This window comes from Opisthorchis viverrini (genome assembly GCF_000715545.1).
Source record: "Opisthorchis viverrini unplaced genomic scaffold opera_v5_11, whole genome shotgun sequence".
Taxonomy (NCBI): Eukaryota; Metazoa; Platyhelminthes; class Trematoda; order Opisthorchiida; family Opisthorchiidae; genus Opisthorchis; species Opisthorchis viverrini.
In genome coordinates, this window is record NW_008751667.1 from 1442535 (window position 1) to 1469182 (window position 26648).

The window sequence follows — 26648 nt, forward strand, 5'->3', positions numbered from 1 at the left end:
TATCGCCTCACACGCAAAAGATGCGCCAATAATCACCCTATTTTTGATTGCTTGTAAATTTCAGATTTGCGCTTGAAGATGAACTTCAATCAGGAAACAGACACTTTTTATGTAAGCTATCCGACTTATTAACGATGTACGAGCATGTGACTAGTTATCTGAGGCTATCACGTGACAGCTATTGCGCGAACGGCTTACGTAATTTTTTGTCGATACACACATGAAAGTCGATGAGTTACAGCCACTTTGTTCGACATGGACTATCCATATTTTCGCTTCGTGGAAATCTTGCTGAATGAGTCACATTGTATAGTTACGTATTCGTTCCCTCCAAAAAGGGGAAGTTTGAACTCATATATTCATCACAAGTCAAATTCGAGGAAGTCTCACATCAATGGTTTAGCTTCAGATGGAAGTCTAAATTAGAAACGCAAAGATCTTTTCGTTGTCTTACTGATACAGCTAGAGAGTTTTTAGAACGTATTGTTTAACTTCACCATGTACGTTAGTGCCCTTTCTACCCGAAGCATATTCACTTACACAAGTTTCTCGAGAAGTAAATTACAAGAGCACAGTACTCATGGGACGTGTTTATCGGAATCATGGTTCCGAAATGCACTCAGGCCTCGTACCACCGAAATGTGGATGGAAATGAGTTGCGCGTCTTCACGAAAATTTGGCGAGATCAATAGATGCCTTCTGTGACCTTGTGGAGTCAGACAGCATATGATTCTAAAGTAAGGACTATGAGGGACATTAAATAGAGTTCGGATGTGTCTGATCGATTGTGCCAAGCCCCATACTGTGCGATATCTTACCGTGTCCTTTGGATAAGAACTACTGTGTATATTTGGGGCTATCAGATTATATCCTTGACGGCACTTGCGTATACTACTGAGGAAACGTGCGAGTAGTTTTTGGTCAAGTGTCAAAAGACAAAAAATAACTCTGCAGTAAAGTTCTTCATCCTCTTATTTATTTTTAATGTTTGAGCATTATTAAGCGTCTTCGTGAAATTTCCTGAACGTTCTTTGAATATGAAACAATAATATACAGGCATTACAAAGTGATCCCATAAGGACAGAGATTTGACACTTGATCATACACTACTCGCTTGCTTTGCAAGTAGTATGCACAGGGTAGCCTGAATCTTCTCCATTAGAGCGATGTAACTGCAGTGGTATCTGGATACCCAGGACAGCTTTTCTGAGTAAGCGAATTAATATTCTCCTTTCGCCTGGACTCAATACTTTAAATTCGATGAATAACCGCTGGATATCCTTGACTGAGTCGTATTCATACTCAGAATGGTGGACCTGCACAACGCAAACCGTCGATATCGTTACAGGTGCTTGGCTGTTGTGTCACCTAGGTTGCATACAAAAATAAGCATGAAGAAGATCTGTTATGGAGAAACATGATATGAAGGCGAATGACCGTGGTGATAAGAAACCCAATAAACATCGTGCGCTGCTTCAGTCCGTGCTCTAACCCGTTGATACTTTGATGAATGTGGGGGGTTTGCGGGAGGCGGAGGTTTATTGTTCAGTCTCACATCACTCTCGTTTTGAACAGTCGTCCTCCTGTCCTGGCGCAATTATTCATGTGAATCCACACCAAAGGGGGAGGAAGCACTGGACTCGAGTTTCGCTCTTGTTAGAGCTCATCAGCAGTGCACATCGTCACAACCAGGACAGTTACTAGGTCGTCGTATCGATGGTGTGTCGGGCATACTAATCACATCGCTCAACTGAGAACACGTTCGCCCGTTCAGATGTGAGAATTCATATCCGTCCAACGCGCGCTGTTGGAATAGTAGTAACACGTTCGCCTCGCATGTCAGATGTCCGGAGTTCAAACCCCGGCATAGCCATTGGATATGCACTACTGATGAGCTCTAACAAGAGCGAAACTCGAGTCCAGTGCTTCCTCCCCCTTTGGTGTGGATTCACATGAATAATTGTGCCAGGACAGGAGGACGGCTGTTCAAAGCGAGAGTGATGTGGCACTGAACATGATTTCGCGGTGAGTTGTTCCAAAAAACAGTGCTGTATTGTGGTTACCTGATTAGGATGGATGTCCGTATCCACTTTGATAGTCGGTGAGGATTCACCCGTTTGATGTGGATTCGTTGCTCCAGGACAGGAAAGGGTCCGTTGCTCCAAGGGCGATACGAATCCAAAGTTGATTACTCGTATGGGTTGGTAGCGTACGTCAACTCCACTGTGTGAAATTCCCTCCTTAGTAGAAAATCAGATGATTCGAGACCCAGAACGCCGCACTTCTTTGGGTTTGTTCTCTCGGAACGGTTCGATTTTGGAGAATCCAGTCCCATCCGAATGGTTTTCGGTTCAACATGGCTGCTGTATCATCTATGAAGGTGCGCAAAGGCAATTTGCGGTATCTGTTACGCACAACTCTACACTGATTAGGTTACCTCGATTAGTGAGTAAACGCTTGCCATCAAACTGTTCAGATCGGCGAACAAACCAATTACCAGTGGAAGGAAGAGGGCCTTCGCTGCGGAGCTATTTATTAGATGCCAACTGAACAGTTACAGACTATTGAACAAGGAAGCAAAACTCTCATATGCATCTTGTTTACAAAATCTGAATACCCATCTTCTCCTTGAACGTGTCTTCTGGAACTTTCCTGGATATTCATTAACTGTTGCTCAAATCCAAGCAAATGCGACTCCACAAACTCCGTAATAGATCTCACTTTTCGAAAGCCGCGAAGCGGATTTACGAGAAAACATACTACTCGCATGCCCCCATCAGTAGTATCCAGTGTTACACCAGTAGACTTCCTGCTGTGAATGAAGCCAATCTATGCTGAAAAGCTGAGAGGCACTAGGCAGGCGGTTCATCCTCAGTTCATATTTCGCGAAACTCAGAGTTGCGAATCCGTGAGCCCCCTGGTTAGTACTTTGAACACATGTCACTCGAGGTGACAGTCAACACGTGACCATGTTGAACGATGAGTTGCGCAGTATCCTGCGCTCAACACACTGCTGATCGGCAGTTAGTGGCTGAACGATTGATTGTTCAAGCTACTGGTCAGATGATTGTGAGGACTCGAAACTCCCTGATATTCCGTGAAATGATTCCCCATAAAAATGAAACAGTCGCGCAATTCTTCCCGTCTTTTCAGCCCAGATTAGTTCACCCACAAGATGAAATCCCTTTAGGGTTGAAGTAGCGACTGGCCGTCGGTTTGTTTGTTGATCTGGGCAGGTTGTGGGTGGTGCGGTCCAAGCAACCAATATTTTGCTGGTCAGCAATCTAGACACTAGTATCAGGAAACCAGGAGAAGAAAACCCGTGTTTTGTAGTCCGATATACCAAAGCCAGAGAGTTGGTTTGTCAAGGACTTTGTTGTTGAGCGGATGTGCGAGACTTGGTTGTCTTCATTTCCAAAGTCCTGCGAAAGTACACCTGCACAAACTTCCCAACTGACTATAAATTGATCTATGTATAGTACAGAAGTTCAAAATATATTTACTGGAGAATTCAATAGTGATTCCTTCGCCCTGTGACTTGAACGAGAAATCCCTCCTCTCTTGAGAGCACTCTACTCCGGATTAACGAACTGCCTCCAGGAATAATCATTTCGGAGCTCGTCCACTTCGCTCTTTCCTTAAGAATGCGTTCCTATTTAGGGCGCTTTTTGGGGACGTAGCATTTTGCATATGAATTACATCTTCCTTAAATTGAATAAAAAAAATGAATGGCGTAGAATTTCACCCTCTGGGGACAGCATTCTACGCAAAAGCTGTCCGCATTTTGCTAATTTCTTTGTGTTTTTTTTCCAAAACTTACCAAATTCGAATACAGCGGACAGTGACTACTGTCGGCCCAGAACTTTAAGCGAAAAACACAAAACTTACCGAAGAAAAGTTATTGTTCAACTGACGCAACCGTATCTTCAGATATCCATCTAAAATCTGTCCCGGTGGGGGAAGAACACACTAAAACAAATTGCTCTGATATCCCAAACCTCTGACATTTACCTCGTTAGACTACACGGAAAACATGTGTTACTGTCATCTCTCCGCGAACTACCAGGCCCAAAGTATACCTATGTCACGGCCAATCTGTCCAAACCAAATGCCACTTACAAATGACTAAGAATACTAACCGACCGGGCATACAAACCCGTCATGTGACTACTTAATAACTAGTTGAAAACAAGACGTGTGACATTTTTGTGTTTTTCACTACACGAGTCTTCGATCTTTGCTTATCTAGACAGTTTTGTGTGCATTCGGTTAGGGAGAATTTCTAGAAATCATTTGCGTGGTAACAAAATTCCTCGTGTCACACTACATTAGTAGTATGTAGCTATCGAGTGTCGTCAACCTTGGTTATCTGATACAAGTTATGGGTAGTTAGTGGATCCGAAGAAATGGAGATTGAATCGATGACGCTCCCTGCTTGCAGATTTCTCGTTCACCAAATTTTGTTCGTCTGCCAATCGTCCACGTTTCCAACGTATTTTCTTTTACGAATTTTGTTCGCATCTGTACGTGCTGATCAAACTGAAAATCGCGCCTCTCCCAGTTCAGTCGGGTCGGTGCTGTATCCGACTGGTTAACAGTGATACTGTCCTACATGAATGATGCTACGTTTCCGGACAAACGTGCCCATTTATTCAAACAAAACAGCATTGTGAACAGCAGCCGGAGAGCGAGAACAGCTTACGGACAATCTACGAACTCCGCAGCACTCAAATATACTATCAGCGCCAGTCCCTTAACTGCCTTGTACTTTAGTGTAATAAACCAAGCGTGGGAAGGGCCATGTAGGCACCAACATGATCTTAGAAACCGAGCAAGGACGCTGGGTCAGGCACACCAATCACACCCCTCAAGTGTGAACATGTTCGCCTGTTCAGATGTGAAAATTCAGATGCATCCGTCGTGCGTTGGTGGAGTAGTGGTTACACACTCGCCTCGCATATCGGATGTCCGGCGTTCAAATCCCGGCACGGCGAAACCCGAGTCCAGTGCTTCCCTTTGGAGTGGACTCACCGAGACAATTACGCCAGAACAGGAGGATGATTGGTCAAACGAGAGTGGCGTGACTATGGACGGAATACCTCCCCCGCTTTCTTCTGCAGGTCATACTTTGTCTGCAGTCAGACTTGCGGACTTGCAGTCAGTTGCGGATAAATAGCCGTGGAAACACTCGTTCTGGGAATACGAGCCATCGATTCGAGAGAGGCGAAGTGACCAACTCTCGTAAACCGCGGCCGTCAGCGCTGTTGTGCAGACCAACACCCCAAGCAGCCACCAGCTCCTCCTTAGTGTTTACGCTACTCGCCTCAGGCAATCACCTGATAACACGATCTCTGCGGTTGATTCTCTCAAAGTTGCATTTGAGCTATCAGTCATTTTTATGTTGTCTCCCGGTTCCGAAAACACTGGCACTGTCATCCTCAGAGACAAGTGTTTGCTTGGTTCATTCATGATCGCTCTGTTCGCTAGCTGAACTCATGGTTGGCTCTTGGACTTTTACGAGTTTCCGATGTTTACCCCCCCCCCCACAAACAACACCAGTACCGAGTCTCTTTCTACTCATATTCAGAATGTGGTAAGAAAAAACGTTCATTACAAACACCATGGTGCGAGTGGAGAAACGGGATACAACTTAGTTTCCTCACCTTCTTTGGAACTGGTTTTGACGAGGATTCATCTCACTACTAGCAAAAGGTCAGTAACCTAAAATTTTATTACTAATAGATCTTTGTCATTAGTTTCTTCGCACTGCAGGTTCCCATCCTCTGTTGGTCCAGCGGATTTAGCAGTGCAACTGAATGTTTGGTACGAAAGGCCGGGAGTCTCGAGATGCATACCGCAGGCGTCTACTCACACAGATGGCTTTGCGGATTACGTCCACCAAATTTAGGTGACTACCGATCCCCCTCTTTATTGGGCTTGATACTATCAATTGGAAAATGTTTGCAACCGATTGGGCAATCATCGTTCGAGAGAGGTTTGGTAAACAATCGGTGGATTTATTGCTGGGCAACGTCTCGCTTTTGACTCAGAAAGCTTCGTCAGGCCAAGTGAGGAAGTTGGTAATTTTATTGGATTTTAAGGCAGTCAGGCAACCAATCGGTGAGATTTCCTAAGCCTAGTTGACTTGATTCGTGCTGGATCAGTCTGATGTTTCTGTTTTTTGTTTGGTGAGGATGACTAATATTTACGATAGATTGGTTAGGAGAGTTGTCATCATGCTGAACCCGGGTTTTTGCGGCCTTGATTTTCCCGTCTTGGACACCCTAATGGAATATCCCTCCTGGGGTTGTCCACACATATCGTTCACCTGTGTTCGTCAAAAGGTGCCGGGACAATTGGCCAGTCATCCCCACTGACCAACACACAGGAACATCAGACCGAACATCCAGGATTGATCAAGTCGACTAGTCATAAGAAATCTCACGGATTGTTTCCCTGACTGCCTTAAAACACAGTCAACCTACTTACTTACTCATTTGGCCTGAGGAAGCTTTTGTGTCGAAGGCGAAACGTTGAAACCCGTTCCAGTTTGAGTTCAAGTAAAATCTAAGGTTGAGGAAAACTCCCAGACCGCGCCAATCTGATGATGTCTAAGATGGGCTGTCGAAAGGCTTTTAAAAACTTGAAACTATTGAGCACTGTTCCTCTGTGAAAATACTATAATAGCTCGAGTACCGTATTTCAGCTGAAACGTGAGGTGGTCCTTGTGTAGCACAAATAAAATATGCCAGGATGCAAAATTTCGCCAAAATTTCCTAAATGAATAAATCCGGTAGGGCCACGACTACTCGCGCAACGGTGAATATTACTGATGGGGCATGCGAGTAGTATGTTTTCTTGTAAATCCGCTTCGCGTCTCTTGAAAAGTGAGATCTGTTACCGAATTTGTGGAGTCGAGTTTGCCTGCACTTGAGCAACAGTCAATGAATATCCAGGAAAGTTCCGGAAAACGCGTTCAAGTAGGAGATGTACATTCAGTTGTGTAAACAAGATGCTTCCCTGTCCAATAGTCTGAAACTGTTCGGTTGGTGTCTTCTAATGAACAACCCCGCATCGAAGGCTTTCCTTTCACTCGTAGTCTCTTTGCACCACAGCAGAAGTTTCCAAACGTTTTTGGAAAAAAAACACCACAGTGATCCTCCTTGAAAGGGCCATCTAATATTTCCTTCCGTCCACGGCTGAGTAAAAAGATGGAACTATGTCAACGGAATTCGAACACCTGATTAGTAACATACCTGTGAAAATTCGAGACTGACATGGGAAGCACAGCGAAGTTCGAAAGTCAGTGATGTCCATTCCCTTGGTAGAAGAAGTTGCGGATTGTTTTTCGTTCTCAAATTCCTCAGCTATCACCTCTTAGCTCAACTCATCACTTCGAACTGTCTGCATTCAATGAGTGAAAAGTTGAAACAAGATTATTGAAAATGTATCTAAGACATCGGTGAAAGACGCCCTATACCATCACGTTCAAGACGGACTCTTTGAATGGAGGCCGTTCCCCTGAAGAATACATGAAAGCACCTAGGGCGTGGCCAAGTGTTCCAGCCCTCGGAAGAAAGAGTATTCTCTTGAGAATTTCATCACTTCGTCCTAAAATGGTGTCCCACTGTTGTGACTTGCTGAACGGTAGTGCAACTCTGTATCGGTCACTTGGCTTCATACTCCGCCCACTGTGGCACGTCAAAAGGCACGGTAGATCTACACAGCCCTTTTTGGAGACAAAAGGAGGAGCATTACATCTGTATTTACCAGGTAATTACAGAGTGCTCCACAAGGTCGTGCTAGAATCTCCGTGAGGGGGGCGAGAAGCGCCGAGTCAAAGATGTTCGATCCGGATTGGCTGGAATTCTGACCAATCAGAGCACGCCTTTTTTGGTCTGTGTCCTGCAGTGCCCCAACCGTCCAAATGATGTGATGTTCGGTTATTAGGGACGGCTGGCCTCTGTACACCCACCCACTGGCGGTTACTGGCTGCCTAGAGACCCCATAACTTCATACTTTATGCTTCGTGATTCTGCTTACATCTATTCTAGCGATTCTTATGTGAGGAGTTGAAATTCTATGCATGTCCAAGTACGAGAGCACATGCCACAGTGCCCTAGAATTTGGCTTGTCGTGGGTTTGTCACTCAATGACCTTATCGAGTTGGACAGGAATGGGGGCGTTATTCGCAACATCACAGCACCTTGTTTGTGTTTGGGTAATTCACGGTGCCAAAACGAGAGGCATGTGAACACTGTTCATCGTCATACCGTAGTCGGTTTGTTGTCAACTCACCAGCACCGGGACAACCAGCTACTGTTCACTGATTTGCGACATACGGAGATACATTGCAAATGTATGCGATTTATCAAAGCACTAACTACGGAAAAACCGGCTGCCGGCCCTAAAGCGCTTAGTGATAAATGAGGGTATTCGATAGCAGCAAAATTTTGTTTACACGCACACGGATCCACTGCGGTAGGTGGAGATGCATGATGACAGTTTCATGTAAAACGCTCAGCTTGAAGTCATGGGCACGACAATTCGAATCGGCCTTGTGATGAACGAACACAACTGTCAGTTGGTTACAAATGTCCACGATAGCCGGTCAACGGTAGTCAGCCCACCTTCGGACGGCGACCATTCCACTTTCAAACCGATACCTGTTGAAAGATCACCCCCAAACATAGAGCATTCTCACTGTCCCCGTGGTACAAAATATCTTCGCAGCAAACGCCAGGATATGAAATTCATGGCTTAGGGTATTATGTGTGTATTTGATCCACTCAAGTGTCTACCACAATCTGTGTAGGCCGATACAATAGAGAACCTTGTGCCAGAATTCCACCAGAGGGTTCCAGATTGTTCACATCATTGTCCCATCGTGAACCATACTGCCTATCCAACTTACAACTTGTCCAACTACTTAAGCATTTTGGTGAACACGTGTTATCAGTTGGTGATAAGTCACGTGACTGACTGGTGGTTGATCGGATTACAGTTGATCAACAAATTGACACGTGACTGACTTTTCGATTTTGTCGATAGCCTCCAATCTACCCACATCAATAATGATGAGCTGGCAGTCAGATTTGGCGTGACAGCTCCTTATACTGAACAATGTGCTGCAACTAATCCGTCTCCCGGTTGCTGAGGGTAACTGCGGTTACTCCCTTGATCGTGAACAGTATCTACAAATAGTGGCATGCTCACATGGTGTTCATTCTGCCTGCAGGCCATTTCTGAGCAGCGCTAAAGCCACAAAAGAGGATCAGTTTCCGAATTGCGTGCCTCCTAATTTCCAAAGTCCTCCCTTAAATATCTTCGACGTTCAATGCAGAAGCTTGGTTTTCAGTACATATTTCAGGGGGGCAACTTATGGGTATTTTGACCCATGCACCTTTCAGGAGGTTAGAAACTTGAGGCATACTCTTCCCATCGTCGATTGCAATACACCTGCATTGGATGATGGTGCTTCGTTGCCATGCACCCATGAGGGAAAACCCCCCAGTAAAGCGTGAAAAGAATCTAATAGAAACATTCTTATACATCATACATTTGATCAGTTCCTTGGGCTTCTGATGATGTGCATATAGCTGAACCCTATAAACGGTGATTTTCAGATGGGACATGGGGGAGTGACTAGCTGATGACGAAGAGAGATGGGGGACACTGGTAGTCGCTTATTCACCCTGCTGCATACACTGAATAAGGCCACGTGGCTGATATGACCACGTGACCGAGGCTGGGCATGAATGTACCAACTAATGGTGATCAATAGTGCAGGGAGAATGGGTGCGACTTATGGCTTCTCACAGCCATACCTGTGCCCTGTGAAAACGAATCGGGGCTTCTTAGTGATTGTTGTGGTGAAGCCCACGGTTTCCTCTGATAAAATAGAATTCAGAGCTCCAGTGGAGGTCTTTATGTGAGCGAAAGGGTAGGAATCTATGTAAGCTGAAAACAAGCAGTTGGTTCGCAATGCCAGGAACTTATTGTATTGAAATGTTAGGATAGTTTCTGGACTAGTCAAATCGATATCATATTGGGAGGAAGAATGTCAATTTAGTTCACAACCTGGAGATTTAGCTGAACAGACTGCAGCGTTAAAATACTCCTGCTGTAAGATATTTACCAAGATGAAGATTCAAAGACAATTCACTCTCAAAAGTGGGTATCCCGTGAAACGCATGCAACATGCTGATCTGAGAACATTCATTAAAAAGAGGGATTTCTCGAAACCTATCATCAAATAGCAGTTCTACTCCGTAACCAGAGTCGTCTTTTACCCAATACCATCGTTTTTCTCGCCGAACCGGGAACTTCTACCCGATGAACGTAGAAAAGAGCTTCCATGACCATTTAGACTGTGGGAAGTAGAAGTGATTTGATAACACATATGGGATATATTACCGATGGCTTACGGAGATCACAATGAGGTGATAACACAGGGTGAGTGGAACGTGTGAAAACAAGAGACGCGGTAAAAATCTGTCCAGTGCGTATCCCGTTACGTATCATTCGTCTTCTGGATCTACCACCACAACAGGGAATTCCACGCATACCGCACTGTTGGAATTTTGGTCGTACATCCTCCAGGTCGCGGTGACTGATCCCTGTGTTGGGAGTGAAAACAGACTATTGTGAAACGATACACTTAACAAAGGATAAATGCTACTCGTGAGTTTTGTAGTAGCTTGATTTTAATCACGAAGATTTGCTGTGATAGCTAAAGATTTATGGCACATTGGCAAATCACAGTCGCTGGTATGCACATGAAAGTAGGTGGAACCCCTGTGCGGAAATCTGACCACCATCTGTCCACCTACATAACCTCGTCAATCCTGGCGAGACGTACTTTTTAAACTAAAGTCACGTGAGCCCAGTGAACAGTTCATTGACTTAGCTAGTTATTACAGGCCAGGCTCTCTAGGAATGAAATTGTTGTGAGATTTCAGTGAATTCGCCTGCACAGTGCAACTGATCCGAACAACCGAATATTACAGAAGTGACAGATGCACGTCACCGTGTCACGTGATCTTCGTTCGGAATGGCTGATTTTGTCTGATACTGCCAAAGTGCATGCGAACTTGATACCGAATTGCCTAGCCTTGCAACAAACCGACATTTAGGTGGCGCAGCTCTTTTAGGAACTAAGCCGTGTAGCAGGCCGATCGACTGATGCACGTAATGAAACTACTATGATATTCATTAAATTTCTAGATCTAAAAGTGCATCATCGCTTACGTGCTAAGGCTAAGGATGGCTCCTAACGAAGAGGTCAAGAAAGCTGTTCCATTTCTTCCCGTTGAGTAGTCCGTTCCCACAGAGGATGATAGAAAAATGTTTAGTATGGACGCATCTGCATAAGCAAAACTTATAAGCCCTATAGTATGTACCATTAACACGTTGCAAAATTGTTTATCGAGTCGGATGGCTGGGCTTCTTCTTGTGAACAAGATTTTTGCAAGGTGTAGCAGCTTTTAACAAGCTCCCTGTGTGATTCTATCGAAAAAACGAGGTATCAGGTAAATTCGAGTGAATAACATGAGAGGATGAAAAGACAGGATGGGCTTATCACTAGGAGTGGGCTCAGATGATGGAGATCAAAAGGCTCGAGATAGCTCAGTGATCAGAGCTTACTAGCCGGAAGGTTCGTGGTTCGAACCCATTCCCGGAATCTCGACTGCTCTTCTCTAGGAAGAATAATGGGCCCAACAACAAGCCTTTTCACGTTTGAGTAAAAAAATGAACCCAAAAATATTCGCTCCATGTGCCCCAGTCACCCGCATCAGTCACAAATCAAATTTCTATGACGCCATAGGATAAGCCATCGTGCGATGAGTTGTGTGCGTATCAGGGTAGTCTCAGAAAGCTACTGCAATTGATCGGGTTCGTTTGTTCATTCCCCCAACTACATGGAGGCACAGGAACCATGATGGTCCACCCGGAAGCCAGAATCCAGGTCACCACACATTCAATGGAACATTCATTCACTCAATCGTGTCGGGCTATAGCGGCAAAATTACAGCAAACGGGCTTACTATTGAATAAAAACGCATTCATGAACACCAGCTATTCGTCTAATTTTGAGGTTGTGCTTGTCAGGAGGCTGAACAAGTCACTGGATAAAATAAGGGACCATCAAGCCTCTCACTCGCCCCCTGGCTGGTTCAAGGCTGGTTAAATGGAGAGGTGTCAGTCAGGACCAATTCGCGATATCGTTGTGCATAGATAGATTGATTTTTTCTCGAAACGAGGAACCCACACTTTTGGGTTAAACATGAACTGTATAAATAAACATTAGTGAAATACGCTCATTTGCAAACTATCTTGTTTTTGACTGAATTTCAACTCAGCATCTTGCCTGTGATGTTTTCCATCTAAATGTGCTTCGCAAAGACCGCTTCACATCTTATTAGGAACGATACTTGAGATATCGCAGCATATTTTCTTGATAGAACCACTTATAGCTTGAAAGAGTTAGTAGTAATGCTTTATGTCACTTAGTTGTCTAACCTAACCCATTCAACTAATCCTGCCACAGTCTGTTCAAATGTTCCCTTTCCACGTCGTTTGTTGTATGCAAACACACTGTTGCCAAGAGCATCAAACCCGGCGTACAGACTATTCTAGAAAGTGAAACCTTGGATACACCTCGATACGAATTCCGTTTATCTTCTCAGGCACTACTCACATCAGCAGATGTAATAAATTTCCTTCTCCTCCTCACAGACAATTTGGTCATTTTTACCATCGTTTTAACAACTACTGTAAAGGCTTAACACAATACTAGTTTGCCCTTGGAGTTGACTTGACGCTGAAAAATTGTCAACAGAAAGCTCGCAAAGTTAGCGCCGTGTGAATCCTAGCTCCTCCGTTGTCATGATCCCCATAGCGCATGCAAATCTCGAATCAGTTAGGGAATGAAATTGTTAGTTCTATTAACACAAGAGCCACGAAGGGAACATCGGTGGGAATAATCAATCCGATAGGATGTACGTGACCTTGAAAAATACCGAAATAAAATCTAGTGCGTAGTTAGGGGCTTAAAAAACGTCTACCAGGTGATATATTACTTTGGATGAATTAGTAAATTGAAGTTCAAAATCTATGAAAAACATGATAAACTGATGAAATCTGGCACCCACTCGACGAAGAGAAGTGATTTCTCCTGATGAAATCGTTACAACTATTTTGGTGAAAACACTTTGTATTCCAAATGGAATGAAGATAAACAGGGTACACTTTTAGTCAACAGGCATAAGACGGATACCTTCAGAACGCTGAGTTCTTACCTTGATAGAAGTCACATAACCCGATGGCACTAACAGTGCAAAAATCTACGCCACCTGGTCACTAGTCACATCAACGGCGTTTTGAAAACACGCACGAGGGTGTTTGAAACCTACCGCAGTTCTCGCTCTTGTCTCGTGATCTCCTTCGGAACTACCACTAGGAGCTTCCTGTTCAGAAAAGTAGTTACTCAATTGTTTCGGTTGTACCTTCTGCAGTAACAGGGCATGGATATTTCATCGCGTTTGAGACATCTGTTCCCCACTGTCCGTACTCAGGCAGTAGCCACATTGCAACGCAGCTGCTCACACTGCTTATTCTAGTGTCCGATGAACTCGACCCTGAGGCGCCAGCCCACCCCCATATTAATGGGCTGTTGGCGTCAATCTGTTTTGTGAAAACCGTGCACACATCGATTGCGTCTGTCCTGTTCTACCAGTGGAAGTAAGAAGCCATTCGGTGTGGAGCTATCTATTGGAACACACCAACTGAACAGTCGTAGACTATCGGACAGGGAAGCAAAATTCTCATATGCATCTTGTTTATACAAACAATATCCGTCTTCTTTTCGAAGGCGTCTTTCTGAACTTTCCTGGATACTCATTGACTATCACTCAAATGTAAACGAATGCTACAAAGCGATTCCACAAATTCTGTAATAAATCTCACTCTTCAATAGACGCGTGGCTGAGTTGTCAGAAAACCACATACTACTCGCTTGCTTCATCAGTAGCATCCACTGTTACACCAGCTATCCGAGCATGACCGTCGGGTAATTTTCATACTTCCTAAATCTGTGTGCAGCTATCACGTGATCAAGATAGACCACTTTGCTAGCTACAATAGATGTGCATTCCTAAGGACGCTTCACATCGGTACGAAGTTATGGAGGAACGGTGACAGAGGGCACCAGTGTAACAAGCACACTCACATGACTCTCGTTTGAACAATCGGCCCTTGTCCTGACGTCGGGCTTTTAGCTTACTCACTCAAGGGCGAACTCGTTCACCTGTTCGGACGTAAACATTCAGGTGCATCCAGCGCGCGCGGGCGCAGTGTTGGCAACAAGCTCGCATAGAATTTCAGATGACCGGATTTCAAACCTCGTCACAGCCAGGGATGGCCTCAAATAAGAGCGAAGCTCGAGTTCATTGCTTTCTCTCTTTGGTGTGAAGTCACCATGAAACCATTGTCACAATGTTTGAATAAGGATCTTGTCAGTTGAACTAGTTTGGACTTGGGGGACCTCATAAAGGATGACCTGCACAACATCTTGTGTAGAAATTGGTGGTCAACATCCGTTTGATCGAGTCTAGTGAGGGTAGTCCCCGCCTGTTTATAGAAATACTGTGCTTTGTCCGGAATACCAAACGCATTTCAGTCGCTGTTCTCCCCCCTCCGGAAGTAAAGTCAGTCTATGCAAAAAACGTTGAGAAGCCTTGTATAGCTGTTTTATTTTTTGTGGAACCTCGCGGATCTACACAAAGGATGTGTCTTCCAGTCTCAATTGCTACACGAAATCGAAATTTGCAGTATTCCCTTCGCTTGTATAGCTTTTTATTTTTTGTGGAACCTCGCGGATCTACACAAAGGATGTGTCTTCCAGTCTCAATTGCTACACGAAATCGAAATTTGCAGTATTCCCTTCGCCACCAGCAACTTTTAAGTAGCTTACGGTGAAGACGCAAGACGAGTGAACCACAGTTCTGAAACGCCGTCACTCAAGGAGCCAGTCAACACGTGACCACGTGATGTGGACTGCTCTGTGACTGAAGAATAAACAGCTCTCAATCATTTTTAAGTTTTCAGGGTGAAATTTCCGACGCTTAGGTGATTGAAGAAGGCTTGGAATAAGGCCAAACTACCCTCGAGAGTGTACAGTGAGAAGCGAATTAAATCACAGAATTCCGCTTGGAAAGGGTCAAAGGAAAGCGAATTCCTTAGAACTCACCGTCCTAGCAGGCATCACCTCAGAGAAAGTGTAGGTGTAGAACCGTCCAGGCTCCAACGGAAAAGTTCCGTCCATTGATTCCGAAAAGCTTTTGGATGACTTTGGATTGAACGTTGGTCGAAGAAAGAAGTTCACGTAGAGATGCAGTTCAGGAATCAGCTGAGTGATTTTTGTTCCTTCAGATAAACGTCGTAGTAAGTTTGTAGTATGGGCGTGACTTTATTAAGGTTACGTACATGGCAACATTGACAATACAATCAGGGGTTATCCTAGACAAATAAAAACCAAATGTGCCTCACAATAGATACACTACTCTGCACCACAAGAGAAACTTTGATAGAAACCGAATCTGATGTTTTCATGATATCCACTATGTTCGAAGGTCAGCAAAGTACGTTGCAATAGGCAAAATAGACTCGTTTGCAAACGAATTTGGTTTTGCGAGGGACTCACCTGGAACCCAGCTAAATCTCCCGGTTATGAAGTTTACAAGTGATTGAATGTGCTGAACCGCCTCATGTTTCAGTTGGTATGCTATTTGAGATACNTGAATGTGCAGAACCGCCTCATGTTTCAGTTGGTACGATATTTGAGATACCGCAATAATTTGCATAGATGTACTACACCACTCATATGGTTGCTTAGGAACATCGTAAACGGGAGATTCAGCTGGGTTCCAGGTGAATCTCCCGCAAAACGAATTGGTTTACAAATGAGTGTATCTCGCTAATTTCGTGCAATTTATTTTCAAGTCGAACATAAGGTTGACAGAAACTCGGGGACTGCAGCTACCTGATGAGCCTTAAGATGGACGAAACCGGTCGGGGGCTGTGGATGGATTTTCACCAACCTTATGAGTAGTACATTAGTTGTCGAAGAGTTTTCAGCAACCCTGTGAGTAGTTTTCTTTATGAAAATATATTGAGATATCCCGAATATCGTGCCAACTGAAACATGAGGCGGTCTGTGTGCAGCACATTCAGTTATAGAATATCGTAAGCGAGTGATTCAGTTGAGTCACCAAACTGATTTGCAAATGAGTGCATTTCTTGAAAGCAGTCCAATTTGGGTTCCAGTAGAACATAAGGTTGACGGAAACTTGGGGACTGTGCCTACCTAATGAGCCACAACAAGAGGGAAAGCGGTGGTAGACTGTCAAGGAGTTTTCACTAACCTTATAAGTAGTTTATCACGTCTATACCTTGTGGTAAGTTGAGAATAAAATTCTTCTTCCTAAGGTATAACAACCCTTTTTATCTTCTTCTCAAGGCACACTAACAGTCATGCACAATCAAATGATCTTTCTCCCAGAACAGATTTATTAACGACGAGTAAACTACTGACTAATTCCATCAGTAGCATACGTCATTCTGAGGGAATATCCGGGGAAGGGGCCTGTAATATCCGTGCGTCTGTTAGGGTCATAAAATTCAACGTTTTTATCGAAAGGCTCTGCGGGAAATAAAAAATTCCAAATTGGCTGTTAGATAGTGTCAACCAGTTCTCTGAACTCTTACAAGTTCACATATTTTGTCCAAGCAAAGCATTGACTACCGAGCACCAACGTAAAATCCCGGCTTGTTTTTTTATCCATGTGGGTCCTGTCACGCCTGAAAGCATTTGGAATATAGAGCCGATTGGGCAACTAAAGACTGTCTGAAAAAAGTTTGGAACCAATTGAGAAGGGTTTGGTAAACCGTGGAAGCCCACCGATCACTTTGCGTAAAAATTGCTCGGTATCTTCGTCACCAAATGTTACTGGAGACGAAACACTGGCTAATCGAACGACTGACGTGATCCTGCTCAAAGAAGTTTCGCAACAAAAGTAGAGTAAAGTTAAACGTGGAAGTAAAAGCACAGTTGTAGGCCATTCGTAGATAGTATTGACATGTTTCTTCTTGTGAATAAAATAAAGACCAATGCGGTTTCCGGGATAATTGCCACAAAAGTCTACTGTTACCTACCTACATACCTATATATGCAGAAGCCTGTTGACATGATGGGGTATTTATTAGTTCAAGGTTTATCAGACCTTACATTTTCCTCACCTAGGCGGGACATTCGCAGACTTCATAACATGTACATTCGAACTATCTCCAGACTTTAGATGTTCCAAGTCACATCCATCTATGATGCAGGCTTTGTCAGCAATCAAACAGTAGGCTATTTCCGCCAGTTTACCTTGAACGCTCAAGTATCGTTTGTTAACCTTGTAAAGAGAGCCAATCTATGCCTAAAATTTGAGAGGCACTGTGAAGCCGTTTTATCCTTATTGAGAGTCATCAGCATTGCGAATGTCGCAGAACCTCAGGAGGTTGCAAACACGTGACTGTGAGCAGTCGAATGGTTAGCTCTTCCTTGGGTAGCACCACTCATCCTTCACTCACTGGGTCACTTATGAACTGTCTCCTTGGGTGACGAGTTCTCAGATTGGAGTTTCACTCATCCTGTGAAAGTATCCTTCTTCTGAGGGATCTCGTCTTGCCAGTTTGAAGAATCTCATACTTTCCTGAGATGCGCACGGTTTACCAATACGGATGAAACAGCAGTACGGTGCCTTCTGGTTTTTCACTGTGGATTAGCTTCACTAACAGGATGAATACTCACCAGTCCCCTGACGTCACTATCACTAAATGATCGGTGACTCATGACACAATGCTTAATGTGTTAGCCACAATCGTCAACTGTGATCGACCTCTTACCACAGTCGAGTTCAATCACACACCTCTAGCTCCACGAACAGCTAAGAAGTATTTTGTTGGACCAGACGTAGAACATATGGTTTAGTGGAACTCGGGGACTGTGCGTAATTGATGAACCTCAAGGAGGGCAAAATCAGGGGTAACCTGTCGAAGAGTTTTCAGCAATCTAATGAGTAGTGTGTTACGCCTTTAACAGTGTTCACCTGGCTCTATCTTTTTATCGGGGAAAAGGTGTCGGGCCATAGATCAAGTTTATTGACTTTAATCTGACAAGATAGCTGGACAGATCAACTCAAGATTGATGTGCATTGAAACATAGGTATCCTGGCGACAAGTTTCTCAGCTTCGTGGGTACGGATTACAGTACAATCTCATAAGATATCTGGTCCGGTCTTTCTTTAAAAATGACATTGTAGACACCGCTCTTGAAGTAGCCAGGGACGATTCAGCGGCAATTGTTTACTCAAAGCCGTCCAACTGAAATCATTCGCATCCAGTAGCGGAAGATACGGGTTCAACAGTTGCCAAAGAACTCATATACTTTCAACTGCCAGTACAAATCAGAAACAGTGACACATAGCCGGACCGCTAGCCTGAAGCAGGCCGTTATGGCATCAAACTTGGGGAGAGAGCCTGGCAGTGGTCACTCTGTCATTACGTTTCTCGCGGATAAAGCGCCGTCCACGAGCACTCAGTGGTCATATGTTTGTTTTTGTTCGCATCTTCATCAAACCACATAGTTCGAAAGAATTCGCCTTCTTCTAAGAATTACGAGACGTCTATCGATCCGCTGCACAATTACGTGAAAAGCATCATCATCATTCACTGGTTTGATGCGGTCCACCAGATCAGTCCGTCCCGATTGTTTAGCTTTCATCTATCTACCGAGTACTCATAACCAGTTTTGGCCGTCCTCAGACACATCTGTGTGTAAATGACGGAAACTCCGGGGAATGCAGCTATTTGATGAACCCCAGTTTTGGCCCAGACACATCTGTGTGTAAATGACGGAAACTCCCGGGAATGCAGCTATTTGATGAACCCGAAGTGGAAGAATGAAAGCAGAGCAGTACTGTCGAGGTTTCACCAACCTTCAAGGTGGTGCTTTTGTTTTCACAGCTGCGTCCCATGTTAAGCCAAATTTTCACTTTTCCTCTGTATTTGAAGAATTGATCGAATTTGGTTTGCTGCGCCGATCAGTTTGTATGCCTTACATATGTCCATATATATTCGTATACCAGAAAAACGGTACATAGCAATGGAAGGCAACATCTTCGTGAGAACGTAACCTGATTTGAATAAGGAATCCTATTCGTTATCAACTCGTGCTGAGGACTCGTTGATTCACTCCGACAAATCAATAAATCAATCAGCCATGTGACCAGAACTTCAAAGCCCTACAAACCTATCAGTAAGCAAGTCGTCCTGTGGAAAGCAACACGGAATGGCTAACCGAAGATAGCCGTGACGGATTCCTCTACGACCATCTGATAAGCCCGGACAAGAACGAAGTAATCTCATGGAGTCCTATTCTACATGTTCGACAAACGTCTGGTTTTCGAGAATTTCGAGCCCGTGGGTTGTTTGTTGTCTGCGCGGATCGATGACCAATCAGACAATCCATTCTGGCATTCGATAGGAGTGGTCTGAGTTGATCACTAGACAAGACTAAAGATTTTCAACGGGGTCATTCACTTTCTTGAAACGAGTTTTCAAGAATTTCCCTCAAATACTATGAGCTGCAGGAGAACTTCGGCAGTAAAAAGGGACTTGGTGGAATGTCAACAAATGGCTATAGGGAGCAGGAGTATCGGACTAGTAAACGCCTGAGAAACAAGCAGAACTGCAGTCTGTCTGTCTGTCTGTCTATCTATCTGTTTGTCTATCTATCTGTCTGTCTGTCTGCCTGCCTGCCTGCCTGCCTGCCTGCCTGTCTGTCTGTCTGTCTGTCTGTCTGTCTGTCTGTCTGTCTGTCTGTCTGTCTGTCTGTCTGTCTGTCTGTCTGTCTGTCTGTCTGTCTGTCTGTCTGTCTGTCTGTCTGTCTGTCTGTCTGTCTGTCTGTCTGTCTGTCTGTCTGTCTGTCTGTCTGTCTGTCTGTCTGTCTGTCTGTCTGTCTGTCTGTCTGTCTGTCTGTCTGTCTGTCTGTCTGTCTGTCTGTCTGTCTGTCTGTCTGTCTGTCTGTCTGTCTGTCTGTCTGTCTGTCTGTCTGTCTGTCTGTCTGTCTGTCTGTCTGTCTGTCTGTCTGTCTGTCTGTCTGTCTGTCTGTCTGTCTGTCTGTCTGTCTGTCTGTCTGTCTGTCTGTCTGTCTGTCTGTCTGTCTGTCTGTCTGTCTGTCTGTCTGTCTGTCTGTCTGTCTGTCTGTCTGTCTGTCTGTCTGTCTGTCTGTCTGTCTGTCTGTCTGTCTGTCTGTCTGTCTGTCTGTCTGTCTTGCGGAGTAGGTTTGTGGTCGTGACAGTCTGTTCGACCTTTGACACCTTGCATGTAAAACTCAGTTGAAAGCCTGCATAGGAACAAAGTTATTTGCCTGAAAGCAAGGCACATAACTGATACACAGCAGACCTATGTCGGACAGCAGGTCGGGATCGATGGGCGACATCTCTCAGAAAGCCAACGTGAAAACTACACGGAGAAGTAAGGCATACGAAACATGACATTTAAGGAAAGGGTTTTTACTCACTAGGTTGAAATGTAATCATTAGGGTTGCAGAACGATTCGCTTTCAGCTCGCAGGGAGATTCGATGCAGCTGTTCAGTGCCACCGCTCTGACCACGTGTGTATTGGCTGATTATGAAGAAACATGTGATGTTTTTTAAACGAGAAAATCAATATGAACAGGAATTTAAAAATGATAGGGTTATTTTGCACGAACATGGATGAATTCCCGTCTGACAGAGCAAATTTTAGCCGTAGAGGAGTATTTCTAGCAATTTAGTACAACTTTCTCCACGCAAATTAAACAAAAGTCTTCAGGCTAAGACGCTACTTATAGCGTTGTTGAAATGCCTGAAAAAGTGTAAAAGCCTTGAACGATTTCAGCCCTCCCGAGGGTCATCAGGTGGGTTCAGTTCCTGAATTTTTACCAACTTTATGCCCTACATGAATCCAAATTACATGCAATTGGTGATATACACTCCTTCGCCAATAAGATTTGTGCCAGCAGGAGATTCAACAGACGACGTGGAAAACTTATCTATGTGGGACAGATTAGCGGAGCCTTTAGGGTCTAGCCAACTCACTTCATCTGCATAGGATCTTGATAGCTGTTTTGTGGCAGTATTCGTAAACATTTCTTGTTTTCCGGGAGCGAGCACAGGTGTTTTAAAGGCCATTTCTTTCTTGATAAAGGATTAATCGGTATGTGGGTGTCATGAACCACTTTCATGAGGCAAACTATGTTTTGTACCATATTGGTCTCCTTGGCCATTTCTGGGCGCGCTGTTTCTTAAGCGTGAATAAAACCCAGATCCTAGTGACAACTTTAGGCTTTCAAAAGGAACATTAGGGTTTTTAAAGCGCTCTTTCTGGGAAGGAATTGAAAGACTGTATCATTTCTTTCCAATAAATCTGTTCCAAAATCCAAGTAAAATGTGATGGAACGCAACTCAAACACACTGGGGGCTTGACTGGTGGTAATCTCCCCTCGTCGCTTCCTACCGATTTTGTTGCTTACTTACTTGTTAACAAGTAGTTAAAATAAACCGTTCAAAAACCTGGCTTGAGGTCAAACGTCCAGATAGGAATACCATATCAGGCAGTTATGAACTCACAAGGGTCGGATAGTTAGTCATCACCAAGTCAGCTTTACATCTTCACTGAGGCCATCTAGAGTACATTCAGATTGGATCAGGGGAAGAACGTGGACGCATTTGTTCAGTATTGCGTACCAAGTATATGTAGAATCAGTCTGCTCAAAAAGGTCCGATTTGTAAGCTCAAAGTCACTGGAAATTTACGATAAGATCTCACTGAAACCAGATATGAACCCATTTGTGCCAGGCCACCTGCTATTATCGAAAACATCTGCTAACCGGCTAGGTTTTTTAATCTTTTGCTCATTCTTTGAGTCTCTCGGGAAGTGTACATTATCTTTATTCCATTCGAAAGTGAGGCTATGATTGACGTTACACATTATAAAACAACAAGAAGGGTAAACCAGTTGACGATACCAAAAGTGGATTTCCCACCACACCGGTGGGCATAAGTACTGAGTACTGAATAATCTGTATGTTCATCGATATTATGGTTCGGAGTATTGAAATTTATGTAAAACTACTGAACCCAGCCTCAGTGAACTTGTTTGGATGCGGGGAACAGCTCATTGGGGTTATTGATTTATCTTACTGGGAACGCGAGTGGAGCATACTTGGTGGTGGGCGGATTTTGTGTCTTCACCTTTGTTGATATCCGCAGACTCTCCAACATCAGATGTATCATTTGCACTGTTTTGTTCACATGAGCCACGCCATGTCACGTGTTCATACATGTGACTGATGCCATGGTCCGTCTTCCCTCCCTCCATTCTCCGATGGTTAGCAGGTTGCGGGCCATCAGCACACCGGTCATTCAAGTACTCCCGCTTTCAGCAACTTTGTGATTGGTTCTTCACAAGAGAATATATTATCATAGCAAGAATATCGTAGAAATTAAGACATGAGGAGTCCTATGTGCAGTTGAAGAGTAACATAAACTAGAGACTTAGTTGGGAGTGAGTTGATTGGCGTGCGAGCGACTGTAGTTCCTCAATGTCTCTGTTGTTGAGACAACAACCGTAGAGAGAGGCCGGCAGTCAATAGTGTCAGGAAGGTTAGATTTCTGAAAGCAACCCCAGAACGTCAGGAATCTAGTGAGATTCTGAAATGGGAAGCCGGCAAGCATTCAAGTCAGTCAATCATTCAATGAATTCAGCAAAAGCCGATGAGTGTTCGGGCACGCCACAGAAGCGCCACCGGATATGATCAGCGTTCAGGTATTTCATAGAAGCACAATCGATGTTTATGGATGTTCACTAAACGCCTATCAGACAGCATGGATCAATGTTAGAAAGGATCAATGTCAGAAAGTACCCTTTCAATAGCGCGAAACCGTTGTAACTTGCTCACTCGAACGCACTCACTTGCTGCAATAAAGCTGTTGTGTTCCTTGCCGATGAGTTCTTTTTCTGGAACCAGGCACTGGAGTGGGAACAGCAGATTGGCGACTCAGTCAGACGTACCAAATAGGAAGAGCGAGCCTAAACCCGACCGCCGAAACTCATAAGTGCCTCACGTGGGCCACAGCACAGATTTAGAGGCTGTCTGGTATCGTGAGGATGATCCGAGTTAGTTGATCATTCGAAACATTCCAAAGTAGTGGGTTCCTGAGGGATTATTGGCGGGGTTTCGTGTGGGTAAGACAGGGAGACCACCACATGAAAGTGTGGCAACATAGCCGGACCTTTAAACAAGGTGGATGAAAACAATCCATTTGTGATTATCAGGTGTCACCTGAAGCCTCACAGGATATAGACTACCCTACTATTAACGAGAGATTAAGCCGCACCTATCGACTGCGCTTTCCTTCAAATGGATGTTCTGCGCCTCGTATTTCATTTGGTACGCCATCGGAGATTTCACTGTACATTACCTTCAGGTAACACACTACTCATGGGGTTGCTGAAAGGTCATGAGATTGTTGGGCTCCATGAAAGACGAAATTGTTAGTGATGAGTTTATTGCTAGACGTAGATATCGTAGTTTTACGTGGGCTGGGATACTGTCAGGGTGCCCACATCCAGACAGCAAGACGATTAATGTCCCCAACCAAAGCGGCCTGACCGCAAGGCAGCGGTGTTTGGCGAGGATTGCAATGGAACCATTTCTACCGAACAAGTCACCACATGTTCCAACTCTCAACCTGAAGAACAAAGAGACTATGTCCGTCAGATTTCTAGCCATTGACCAACCTCTTATGAGAGACTGTTTGAGTGTCGCGGGGATACCTCTCAGTATAGTTCAATGGGTGGCTGAGGTGCGCAAACCGCTACACCACGGTAAGGTCCAGTCTCTTCGTTGAAGTTTTCGGCAATCCTACGAACAGGCCAAGTAAAACAAAAGTCCTTTAACTACGGTGACTTCCACTCAAGTTGTGTGCAGTTTCACGCGCAGTAAACATACTCTTGGATTTGGTCAGCCATGCCAATCCTACTGACGTGCCTGGTTATAGGTTCGATGCTCCAAAAATAGTTCAAAACTTTCATCTGGGCTTCGCAAAGGTATTTAGAGTAAGTCTAGTTCATTTGCTCCCTTCCTGCGTTGCGTAGTGCAGTAGCTGCTTCGGTGTGTCAGAGTTTGCGCGTGTGCGTGTCCGTTCGTCGTTCCACCATCGATCTGACGTGTGACTTGCATGGCTGATTGGGTGCGTGTCCGATTGATTTGCTCACGTGCGCGTTGTATGTTGACTGGACGTGTGACTGGGTTGTTCGCCTACCCGCCACGAAAGCGGACCAGCTTGGCCGCGTGTGCTGTGAAGTGCACTATGTACAACCAAATGAATTGAAAAAATATGCCTCGTTATTTAGTTGTCTATTTTCTGACTGAAGAATGAAATACTGATCATAGGGATGTAAGGAGTTTAGAGTTGTGAAGTTAGGTGACGCGAATGAAAAGACCCCCCCTCTCAGCTGAGATACTTAGACGCAAGTCTATTATTCCTTGTTGACAAGTTTAAGTANGAGATTTCACTGTACATTACCTTCAGGTAACACACTACTCATGGGGTTGCTGAAAGGTCATGAGATTGTTGGGCTCCATGAAAGACGAAATTGTTAGTGATGAGTTTATTGCTAGACGTAGATATCGTAGTTTTACGTGGGCTGGGATACTGTCAGGGTGCCCACATCCAGACAGCAAGACGATTAATGTCCCCAACCAAAGCGGCCTGACCGCAAGGCAGCGGTGTTTGGCGAGGATTGCAATGGAACCATTTCTACCGAACAAGTCACCACATGTTCCAACTCTCAACCTGAAGAACAAAGAGACTATGTCCGTCAGATTTCTAGCCATTGACCAACCTCTTATGAGAGACTGTTTGAGTGTCGCGGGGATACCTCTCAGTATAGTTCAATGGGTGGCTGAGGTGCGCAAACCGCTACACCACGGTAAGGTCCAGTCTCTTCGTTGAAGTTTTCGGCAATCCTACGAACAGGCCAAGTAAAACAAAAGTCCTTTAACTACGGTGACTTCCACTCAAGTTGTGTGCAGTTTCACGCGCAGTAAACATACTCTTGGATTTGGTCAGCCATGCCAATCCTACTGACGTGCCTGGTTATAGGTTCGATGCTCCAAAAATAGTTCAAAACTTTCATCTGGGCTTCGCAAAGGTATTTAGAGTAAGTCTAGTTCATTTGCTCCCTTCCTGCGTTGCGTAGTGCAGTAGCTGCTTCGGTGTGTCAGAGTTTGCGCATGTGCGTGTCTGTTCGTCGTTCCACCATCGATCTGGCGTGGGACTTGATGGCTGATTGGGTGCGTGTCCGATTGATTTGCTCACGTGCGCGTTGTATGTTGACTGGACGTGTGACTGGGTTGTTCGCCTACCCGCCACGAAAGCGGACCAGCTTGGCCGCGTGTGCTGTGAAGTGCACTATGTACAACCAAATGAATTGAAAAAATATGCCTCGTTATTTAGTTGTCTATTTTCTGACTGAAGAATGAAATACTGATCATAGGGATGTAAGGAGTTTAGAGTTGTGAAGTTAGGTGACGCGAATGAAAAGACCCCCCCTCTCAGCTGAGATACTTAGACGCAAGTCTATTATTCCTTGTTGACAAGTTTAAGTAACTCAGATTAACAGGACACATTCTGTACGCCTTTGTGAGGTTCCCTCCTGACCCGTTTTATCTGTTTTTCAGGTGTTATAATAGGTTGGACCGCACTGATGAGGATGAGTGATATATCTGTCAGGCTCATGGTTCTAGTGTTGCGGGTGCTTCCACATAGGACTCGATCGATCCGGTATTCTGAGTAATAAAATGACCGAGAAATAAAATACTCCAATCAAAATACAACTTACAGCATTCAGTGTAGAACAGCTCGTTGGGTTTCCAGCATTCTTTTCCTGTTACGTGTTGGGATGAAATAGAAAGAACGACCGTTGCAAAGTTGATGATGCCTTGCATCCTAACTGGAGGTGCTCCTTTGTCTTTGGTATTCTTAGAAGCATAGCTGTTGAATTTATCGGCTTACACACATTTCTCGGAATGCTCCACTCGAACCAATCGGTATTTTGTGTGCTTAAAGATCGCTGTTGTGCTGCATCGATTCTCGTTTGCATTCCAGACGTGTTTACTAGGGACAAAATGAGGAAGTTGAATACCTTGACAGGGTAAATCAGTCTGGTTCATCACCAGCTCCCCTAGTGAGAGTAAAATAGACAGAGATTTCGTTTTGATCAGTGCATATACTAAAACGTCCTGGCACACACGAGCGTTCTGATCATTCTGCATCACAGTAAAAAACTGTAGTACTTCAGTCCTCCGTGAATTCTGAAATCGCGCCAATTCGTCAGCCCCAAACTCCGCTATATATATATATATCGTTTGAATGAGTGGAACATGAAAACAATAATGTGAAATCACCTAGCGTCCCTGAAAAGGTCATGCAATGGGAGTTGACATTGTCGTATTCATGTCACGATGTTGACGCGTGATTGTGAGACGGAC

The 26648-nt window shown here is 44.4% G+C and overlaps 3 protein-coding genes across 3 annotated transcripts in view; 1 reads left to right on the forward strand and 2 right to left on the reverse strand.

Annotated features, from left to right (window-relative positions):
- T265_01057 (hypothetical protein) overlaps positions 1–1605 on the reverse strand; it is a gene marked incomplete at both ends in the record, with an annotated part of 5154 nt that extends 3549 nt beyond the window's left edge. Inside the window, one exon of the mRNA XM_009165000.1 lies at positions 1556–1605. Within this exon, the coding sequence (XP_009163264.1) occupies positions 1556–1605 (50 nt within the window). The remainder of the gene's footprint in view (positions 1–1555) is intronic.
- Positions 1606–5957: 4352 nt separating this feature from the next.
- T265_01058 (hypothetical protein) lies at positions 5958–14432 on the forward strand (the record flags this gene model as incomplete). Its single annotated transcript, XM_009165001.1, has 5 exons — positions 5958–6068; positions 8816–8985; positions 13874–13954; positions 13979–14071; positions 14294–14432. 5 exons carry the CDS (start codon positions 5958–5960, stop codon positions 14430–14432), a joined length of 594 nt encoding a protein of 197 aa, XP_009163265.1.
- Positions 10389–26116, reverse strand: T265_12706 (hypothetical protein; the record flags this gene model as incomplete). Its single annotated transcript, XM_009165056.1, has 4 exons — positions 10389–10619; positions 15251–15426; positions 20630–20734; positions 26000–26116. The coding sequence occupies 4 exons, from the start codon at positions 26103–26105 to the stop codon at positions 10521–10523; spliced, it is 486 nt and encodes a 161-aa protein (XP_009163320.1).
- Between the last annotated feature and the right edge of the window lie 532 nt (positions 26117–26648).